This window comes from Pteropus alecto, unplaced genomic scaffold, assembly GCF_000325575.1.
Source record: "Pteropus alecto unplaced genomic scaffold, ASM32557v1 scaffold659, whole genome shotgun sequence".
In the NCBI taxonomy this organism is placed as follows: domain Eukaryota; kingdom Metazoa; phylum Chordata; class Mammalia; order Chiroptera; family Pteropodidae; genus Pteropus; species Pteropus alecto.
This window is the reverse complement of record NW_006442482.1, coordinates 872398-882397: the sequence shown is the minus strand read 5'-3', so window position 1 is coordinate 882397 and position 10000 is coordinate 872398. Positions and strand designations below refer to the sequence as shown.

Here is a 10000-nt window from a genome sequence, read left to right as displayed (position 1 = left end):
CCCTTAGAAATATTTTAGCATCCTAGATGTGATTCGATGGGCGAGAATTGTCCTTGAGGCTTTGGTTAGTTGACAAAGGCATCGTATGCTGTGTGTGCCTGGCACTGTGCCTTGTGAATTTTTTTCTAAATAAGAATCGAATGGAAGATGATGGGTTTTATTTCTTATTTCGGTGGAGAAATGTCTGTCTACTTGTCATTTGATTTGGGGCCCTAAATGTGGTTGTCTTTGAAACCTGGATGTCACTTGAGATGTTTCAGATACTGTGCATAGCCCGGACTCAGTTATTGATTGTTACTCAGGAGAAAGACAGCCCGGGCAGAGGCTATAACAGCTCTCCAGAGGTTGAATGGTTTTTAAATCCTAAAGAGGTTTTCTTTCAAAATTCCTAAAGCTTCCTGCATTCCGCCCCTTAGGAGAAGCTCGTGTTGCATTGAGGGAGGGAGGCTACGGATTAGAAAAGGTGGGAAAGCTGAGAGAACTGTATGGTGGGAAGCCATGCAATTAAAAAACTGACTGAAATTATTACCTGATTTCATAATTGACAGAATATTTAATTCAGATATAGTAAATTGACACACCTCTACACAGAGACAATTATGAGTGACTGTATAACACCTGACAGAATCAATTATAACTGACTGTTGTTTGATACCTTTGCATGGAAATAAATGAAACAGACATTCAGAACAGAGACGGCTGCTGCTTGTGTGCCTAAGCCTGCCTTAATTAAAATAAAATAACCAGTAGGCGATGTTAAAATATCTTTGCTTCGTGGTTTCGAGTTCAGTGCGCTTCTTTTAAGTCCAAAAAGGGCTTTACAAAGAGTAAAGCTGAAAAGAATTTTTTTTTTTTTTTTTTACTGACGCGGACGTAAAATATCAGAAGCAGAGATGGTTTCCTTGGGTGGGAGAATACTCCGGTTTTTTGCTTTTTTGTTTTTTTTTTTGTTTTTTTTTTTCAGATAGTTCTAACATTTTATTTGGTCAGTTGACTTTTAAATAAAATATTTAAGACAAGTTCATCCTGCAGAGCGTGGTCTAGTTAGTGCCATGTAGAAAATACTGTAACTTGCATGTTTTCAGGTTTTAGATTCTGATAAGTAGAAACCAACTTTTAGTTCATTTTATTCTCTGATAAAATTTCGTGTTAATAATTAATATCCAGGCGTACTTGCTTTCCATTGTTTTCATAGGGTTGGCAACAGGATCTTTTTGGTAATTAATATATATCCCTAAGGAATCAGCATGTAGAAAGGACCAGAGTAAATAAGCCGTGGATACATGTTCCTCAAATGCGATTCCCAGGTCAAGTACATTCGCGTTGCTGGTATATTGAGTGACTTTCGGTGATACTGCTGCCATCCACGAGAGCATATTTTGCTGATGCACTCGTGGGTTGGAAGAGCATTTTCTTCCCCATGTCGACGAAGTTTGGATTTTTTGTGCTGGCTTTTTGAGACAGTGACAGCCACAGCAAGCCCAGGGCATCTCCGGGGACCCGGCCGAGCTGGCTGCAGATCTTCTGGGCCTCTTGCCTAATGGCCTCCTGGAATCTTTTAACAGTTGTCCTCGTGCACCTGACCTGCAGCGCCTGTGGCCATGAACTCTTTACCCACAGCCAAAACCAGAGCAGGGAGAAGGAATCCAGTTTTACTGGCCACATTACCTGGTTTCTACCATTTAACACCGGTATTGTCCCTTGAGATCTAAAGTAGTGGGTGTAGCATTAAAGGAAACAGGGTAACGGTTTCAATTAGAAGCCTAACCGTGGGTGGCCTAGGGGCCTAAAGTGGGGGAGAGAAAACCATGAAGAAAGAGCGAGCCCTTTCCCCCTCAGCTTCCAGTCCCGGCGTGGCCCGCAGCAGCTCGTGCAGTTCCGTTTCCTAGAAGACCTGCCATACATTATCGATCACATTCTCATTGGGGAAGCAAGTGGGAGCTTTTATCTGCGTCTTGAACGGGCATGGAATGGTGCCTCGGCCGTATCGACTGGCTATGGCATACGCTGATGGTCACAGTTGTCTTTTACGAAGGAGAGCACCAAGTGACGCTGGTTGTCATTCTAACTCTGCTGTGTGGCAGCGTAAATAGTCCCCTTTCTAACCAACCTGGTGGGAAAAGTCAATATCCCATCAGCAGAGGAGGTAAACACATCAGGAGCTGTGGCCTCTCTCTTCCTCCGCTGCTCGGTATTACCGCCGCTCTTTCAATGCCCTCTCCCCCGTCAGCACATGCATTTGTGTCATTCACATGCACGGGGTGCCGGCCGAGGCTCTGGCCTGCCGGGAGTAGCCGCCCTGCTCGGGGCCATTGTTGTGTATTCCCAGACTCCGATAATTAGAACTTTCAAAGTGTCTTTCTATGGTCGTTTAACATGCGCCCCGCCCCCCTCCTTCTCGAGTCGCTTTTTCCACCCCCTTTGGGCATTTCAATCCTCTCTACAAAACTTTTTGTTGTTGTTATTTGAAAGGCAGTTGATGTAATTTAGCAAAGGTTGTGGAGAACAAATGGGAATGTGTAGCTAAGGAACAAAAATCTTGAGAGCGAGTTTTCGTTTTCCGGGTGTTTTGTAGACTTCAGTGCCGCTCTGTTGTTTCAGTCGGGGTTTCTCTTTTTGTGATTGACGTGCACCCCCTTCTGCGTTTCCTTCTCCATGCTTTCCGATTCCTATTCTGGGTACTGGGCAGCCTCGCTCCCCCCCGAGGCTGGCCTCCGGGGGCCTGCCCATCTCTATCTGGGAGCAGTGACACCGAGTTACAGAAGTGAGCCTCTCCTCCCAGTGTGGGCTCGGGGCTCTGCTACCCGGGAGTGCATTTCCACACCCTGGATTACCAGCTGTGTGACCAGAGGCAAGTGACTTGACCTCCCAGTTTCCTCAGTTAGAAAACGGGGGTTTAAAAAAAAAAAAAAAAAACGGACCTCTCCAAGCACCTCACAGCGTTCCTATACAGCTTCGAACAAAAACTGTCATCTTAATCATCCTGGGCAGGGTTGGCTCCCCCAGGGGTCACCCCTGTCCTCAAAAGATCAGACCGTGTGTAGAGGTAGCAACCTCTGGGGAGGGACAGGAAGGGTCGTGCCCAGGCCGGTAGTGCCCTTCTCCTCAGTAGAAGGCCAGAGATGGGTAGGTGGAAGGAGCTGGAAGCACAGGAGGAAGGGCGGCTGAATACCTGAAGTTCACAGGTACGCAGCGTGGACAAGGAAGAAAAAAGGAATCTTGCCAGTGGTGCTCTCCAGACAGCCTACCCCCTCGCCTCTGTCAGCAGAGGGGGGTTTGTGTAGCGGAGGGACTAGAAGAAGCCGACTAGGCCCAGCTGATCCGGGGAGGTGGCACTGGGAGGCTCGGGCTTCTTTTGAGACAAAGTATTTCCTGCCACATCCATACTTTTTTGCATGCAATTGTGTGCGTATGCTCGACAGCGCTGCGAAAGTGGCATCTGCGAGTGCCGTTCACCTTGCCTGCTGCACATGGGCGCACACCTGCAGTTCACATCAATAGAGGGTGGCCCTGTCCCCCGGTACGCTGAGTCAGCTAGGTGCTGAGAAGTGGCGGGAGGGGGAAAGGAAGAATGGCCTCCACAGTGGAATCTTGGGGTCTCGGCCTCCCCTGCGTGGGACTGGCCTCAGGGATAGACCGGTGACAGGACCGTGAGGACACCTGAGCCATGGGGCTGCAAGCAGAATCCACACAGCCTTCTCTGTTGTGTGAGGAATACAGAATGGTCTTTAAAGAAGCTCCCTCTGGATGCGGAGTACAGCATAGGGAATAGAGTCAGTAATATTGTGATAACTGTGTGGTGTCAAGGGGAGTACTGGACTAGTCGGGGTGAGTGTTTCGTGGCTTATATAAATGTCTAGTCACTATGTCGTACACCTGAACCTAATATAATGTCGAATACCAACTGTAATTGAAAAGTAAAGAAATAAAGAATCTCCCTCTGAGACTTGTAATCCTTTTATTTTTATTTCTTTTTAGATAAATTGAGGAAACCTGTTATTACACCTAAAGTTCGTGAGGACTACAAAATTCTCAAGAATACAGCAGATCAGTTCTTGTCCCAAAGTGGCTACACCGAAGTGAACCTCAGCAAACTCTTCGCAGATTGTGCTGTGAAGTTATGAGGGCACCCCAGAAGTGGCTGAGGCGGGGCGGGGTTGGGGGGGTGGGTTTGAATGAAGAATCTAAGCAGCTTCCTGGCACCTCTGTCACCTCCACTGTGGCCCTAACTGTGTTCTCCGGCGGCATCGCTTTTCCTTTGGGACTGCATCCCGAGTTTGTGTGGACGCGGCTTGGGAGGGGCATTATTAAACAGACCGCAAAAAAGATTTAATCTCTCAGGCATTAGAGAAAATGAAAGCAGCCTTCCTATGACAACATACATCCTACTATTGAAACACGACCCTGAAGCCCTTTGCAAAGCACCTGAAGAGCTAGCTGCTTCAGAGTCGGGACCGCATTTCTAGGGGAGGGGTCAGTGAGGTAAGACAAATTAATTGACAGTGGCTGGAATGCAAGTGACCCCAGGCTTTGCCCCAGGGCCTTCAGCAGAGGTGCCCCCAGAAAGAGACGTTCATGGAGCCTGCTAGGAGCACTAACATTTTGCCTTTTCACACGCCAATTAAACCCAGCTGAACCCAAGTGTTTCCCAGCCGCTGGCTCCAGGAGTGGCTGTCCTTTTCAGCAGTCTTGTCTTTTATATAGGTAGCCGAGGGGGGAGATTTAGAAACCTTGCACTCACTAAATAGATTAAACAGAACTTACTTGTTTATGGAATTGCTCCAAAGTCCAGCACACACATGCACATGCACACTGGGTAGGTGTTTTACACTCACTTTTTTTTCCCCCTAAGTAGAAAATTCAGGTAAAGGTTTATACAATAGGAAAGCACATTTAAAATAATTTGACATTCTCTAACATTTCATTAAAAATCTGTAGAGGTTGGGGTGAGGACCACTGTGTTATATTCAGAAAAATTGGGGGGAGGGATGGTTAGTTGGCCCTGGCCTATTTTTTCCTCATTTTTCTAGAATGGTGCACTGTTTGTTGGAAGCTAAACATATTTCAATAGAGCAGTCTTTCCTTTCTTACATTATTGGTAAGATTATACTAACAAAATATATTTCCCCCTTTACAGCTATGGTACATTTTTTTTAAACTACCCATGTGTTTTATAAAAAAAAAAAAAATAATGATGTGTTCTTTTTACTTAAGAATAAAGTTTTCTAAAGGGAAACCAGTTGCAATGAATCCTTATCAGGTACCGAGAGTTGACTAGAGGGGGCAGCCAGGAGTAGGGGATCCCCTTCCCAAACCTCAGCTCGATTAGAGCTCAGCTCAGAGATGCTCAGCATGATGTATGTCCGAAAGTTTTAACCCCCGGGCCGTGGACCCCGGTACCAGTCGGCACAGCAGGGCCAGCAAGCGAAGAAGCTTCATGCTTCATCTGTACCTGCAGCCGCTCCCCAGCGCTGGCATCACCGCCTCGGCCCCACCTCAGATCATCAGGCATTAGATTCTCATAGGAGCTCCGGTCCCTGGTGCCAAAAAGGTTGGGAACCGCTGCTTTAAGAGGTAAAGTATTTTTTCACTCTTTAGAACTAAGCCAAAGAGAACTAAGCAAGAGCCCAGTGGCATCTCCTTTGGGAAAGCAGGAGTGATGGCTCCTGAGAGAAGAGCACCTCACAAGAGAAAGGTCACCCAGCATGGACCCCCAGTGAAGGAATACTCGTTAAAGCAATGTAGATGGTGCCACCTTTTATCTTGCTTTGCCTTCTCTCTTCTCTCCCTCAGCCTTTCCTCCTTTCTCCCCTGTCTCTTATACTCAGGTTCTGAGTAGAAATACTTTGGGTTTAGGGCTCTGTCAGTTAAGTGAATGCCTTGGTACCTCAGCCTCTGCAAGCTGTCAAAAGCTGGAGCACCCAAGTCGCTTCAGGGAGCTAAGGGATTGGTGTGGTTTTTCATTGCCGTTGTCATATGAGACTATAGAGATGGTTCTCTAATGTGCACTTCTGGAGCCCACACCCCCACCTTGCTTTCTGAAGAGATGGCATGTTTCATTTCTGGGATCTGGGGTTATGATAAATAAGGTGAACATCATCAAGGAACTCCACAGACTGCAGTTACTTCTCACTGGTCTGTTTCTCGCCTCTCTGTCTAGATTGTAATCACTGTGAGGGCAGGAACCATGTTAGTAGCAAGTCTATATAAAGTCTGACATTCCTTGGAACAATCCCAGAAAAGAGCGAATGCAGAAGTCGACGTTTTCTTACTCAGATCTGCAACTCCAGATTAGTTAAGAGGGTTTTCTAGGAGGCACCTAAGGATTTCAGAATCTTGTAGAAAGTCGAAACCGCAACTTTGATGAGGAATTCCAGTGGATCTCTCTTGGAAGACTGGAACATGACACTCTTTTCTCTGAGAAAGGTTTCTACTCCTTGATTTCCATTAGTTGATAGCACGGTGGGGAGAACGGGTGCAGAAATGCCGCCCACTTCTTTGTCTCCACAGGCTCCCTGGCATGGGTCTTAAGCTCAAGTGCTAAAAGTGAACGGATAGAACAAGCCAGGTCCACACTAGAGAGTGTGGCAGGGACAGTGGTGGACCAGAGAGAGTGGGCACGTCCTGTCCAAAGAGGGCAGCCGCTGCTCAGTGACGCTTGGAGGGATGGAGCCCAGGGTGGGCAAACGATCTAGTTTTCAAGAAAAGCCAGGAATCCTGCTATTCCATAAAGTTTCTTGCTTTCTAAACCTTGGCAACTGATTTTTAAAAATGAAAATAGAAACGCTGTGGGCCACACTAAACCTCCGGGCAAAATTTTAGCCGAGCCGCTTGGGAAATGATACCCTAAAGAACCCTGCTCTTCTCAGAGCCCTCTGCGCCACCCCCCCCTCCCCGGACCCCCACACACACCCCGCCTCTGAAAAGGGCATCTTTCCTGTCGACTTTAGGAAGCAGGGTCCGCCTACAACACGGAGCACATTTATCTTGGACACAACATGCTCACCCTCAGCTCTCCATATAAAGGAGACACGGGAGGCCAGGAGTTGCAAATCCTACCAAGGGCATTCCCGGTATGATTTTCATTTGTCCAGGAAACTGGTGGAGTTCATCTCGGGACTGTTGCCCAAGATATGGGGACTAATTAAAGTTCACAGCCCCTCACTACCACCCCCTTCTCCAGCCCCGTGCCACCTCTTACCTCCAGCACACATGTACACATCACATGCCTTTTCAAACCTATCATTTAAATGGGTTTGGTAGGAGATGCATGATAAGGAAACTCCAAAACCAGATTTCTCTATCTCGTGTCAGGGTTTTATGGAAAGCATACCAAGCCCCAGACTGTCTTGTCAGAATGCCCTGACCCCTCGATTCAATGTTCCCATCCTAAACTTAAAGCTCTCTCTCCCTCTCTCTCTCTCCCCTCACCTAAATATTTCTTAATTGAACGGTTTGCTGTGGAGCTTCCTTATAGCAGTTTAATAGATTAACTCATCTGAGCCAGCCTCAAATTTCAGATTAAAATTCCTTCATCCCGAAGGCAGCATTATCAGGTTGTTGGAGGCTGTTTTCAAACCTTGGTTTTGAATAGCAGCGGCTCTGCATTAATTTAACCACTAAGCTAATAAGTAGGTTTCGTTTTGTTATGCTAAGCTTTATTGCTTTTCTTTTGATCAGAATGGTGTTGTTGAGCAAAGCAGCAGACAAGGCATTCTTTGATGAGGGAATTAGCGCTCCATTCTTCCTCTATTATTCATAGCACAGTGGAATATGTAAGTACCTGAGGGTGTCAAAGGAGCGCAGGTTCTATTGCAAAGTGCTCGCCTTGTTTCTCTCAATAGCTGACTATGAGATGATAAACCGCTTAATACACTGTGCTAATTGGATGAGAGCAAAAAGAGATGGGAATTAAGGCGAGGCAAAAGGAGAAAGTGCAACCAGCCTTCAATTCACTCTTTCACCACTTTACCAGCACCAAAGGAGGCACAAGCTTTCTATAAGCAGACTAGAGGTTTTGTGCAGAGATAAAATGAACGTGTTAGTGGATTCAAGTAATACACTAATTATTGCACAGTATAAATACCACTACTGGTTTTATAACAGGGAGGTAAACTTCTTTTGAGAGGGTTATAGGATTGCTTGGCAGTGGTGTAGAACCTAATAAGGGCCCAGAGTAATAACCCCCTGGATTAACAAAATTGCTGCTTGTTAGAAGTATGATTCAGGCTTTTACGAAGATTTCCGGAGAATGAATAAAAATGACTGAATGACATTTCTTAATGTATAACTGGCAATCGCTCTTTTTCTTTAAAGGAAAAATGTATACTTCAAACCGGACTGTTAATAACGTCCAGGGACAACACGACTTTTTCTTTTGAGAAATGCTTTTTCTCCCGTCAGGTAACAGGTTTTCTTCTCCCCGCCCCCCAGCCAGGCTGCCACTGTCAGTTAAATACGCAGTTACTCTGAGGAACTCAGTATTCCAAAATACCATTTTTAGGCCCCATTTAAGACCCTCTTCATTCAGACACACTCACTTTTGTGTATACACATACACACATTGCTCACGTACACATTTTTTCCTCTAAAAGCAAGTCGAACTAACCGGTGTATAATTTTCTTTCCTCTAACTTCAGCCCCCCTTTCCATTCTACTACGATCTCCACACTCAAAACGATATGAGAAAGAGAACTGCAGGTGTCTCGTCTCGATATTAAATCAAAAGCAACGATAATAAATGTTTGCCCCAGTTGGGGGAGGGGGTGAGAAGAAACATGGGAAACTGTCCAGGGTCAATACCCGTATCTGTGACTTTAGCTAAAGACTGAGTTTCAAGTCCCCAGTCATCCCAAACCTCTCTTCAATAGTCACTCTCCCCTAATTCATCTATTTTCTATCTTCCTTACCACAAACCCAAGATGTTCACCCTAACTACTGTCTGTCCACCACCCACCATGGGTAGTTGGTGGCAGAAGAACACTTAGGGGCGCCTTCTGATAATATTACGCCGACTGCCTTTTTCTGAGGGGCCTCATCCGGATCTGGCTACCCTGACTGGAAATGTAGCGAATTTTTTTTACCCTTTCCCCTCGTCCTTCCCACGGCAGCCCAGACCAGGCTCCGATGACCCCTCACCCCAAGATGCTGTGGGGGTGGCCCTGGGAAAGCAGGTGGTGGGATATTCTGCTCTGGGTGTGACAGGGGACAGCCATGCCCCTCTCGTGGGGCTCTCTCGAACTCCCCTGGGCTCTGCACCTCCTCCACCTCCTCCTCCTCCTCCTCCTCCTCCTCCTCCTCGGTGGAAGAGGTTTGCTTAAGGTTGGTGGGGGTGGGGTCAGCCGCTCCCAGCATTGTGACCGCGTTCCCAGATATTGGGGCCAAATTGGGTTGCCATTCATTAATAATGCTCACAATAAGATTAAATCATTCTGGAAAATCTCATAAAATCCCCCTAAGTACGCTCCACTGGCTCTTTCCAATCCCCATCATTCAGCACTTGGGGAGGTTTGGAAGGAGAAGAAAATTGGTTTCTTTGCTTTTAATGCTGCTTTGAAAAGATACTCAGAGTTTGTCATGCGTGACATGTCACATGTTTAATGTGGACTTGCTGGAAGTCAGGGGGTCTTTAGCGTGTGATATTTATGGGGAATATTAAGTGCAGAATGAGGTCCCTCCAGCTGGGGAAAGTTGAAAGAATAGGAGGCCCAGGACCGGGCTTGTTTGCGGCATCAGAATGACATAGGATTAAGAGTTTGTAAAACAAGGCGAGGGGTTCTCATTGGCCAGTAATAAATGTAATCCTTGGAGGTAATTTCACGCAATTTGCTTCTGCTCCATGGAAGGGTCAAATGAGAAAAAATGACTTAAAAAAGAGTTCATTAACAGGAAGAATGGTACTGTTTCTCGTATATCATCCAACTGGCAGCCTGGAGGGAAAAAAAGCCCTACCTAAACAAAAAGCCAAAATCGATGGAAAATTGATATTGACCACTAAAAA

General features: G+C 46.3%; 1 protein-coding gene across 1 annotated transcript in view; it reads left to right on the top strand.

Moving 5' to 3' along the window:
* The window catches only part of POLA1 (DNA polymerase alpha 1, catalytic subunit), a 282451-nt gene extending 277215 nt beyond the window's left edge, over positions 1-5236 (top strand). The window contains exon 38 of the mRNA XM_006920960.3: positions 3979-5236. Coding sequence (XP_006921022.1) covers positions 3979-4124 — 146 coding nt within the window. The 3' untranslated portion in view covers positions 4125-5236. The remainder of the gene's footprint in view (positions 1-3978) is intronic.
* The last annotated feature ends 4764 nt before the right edge of the window (positions 5237-10000 follow it).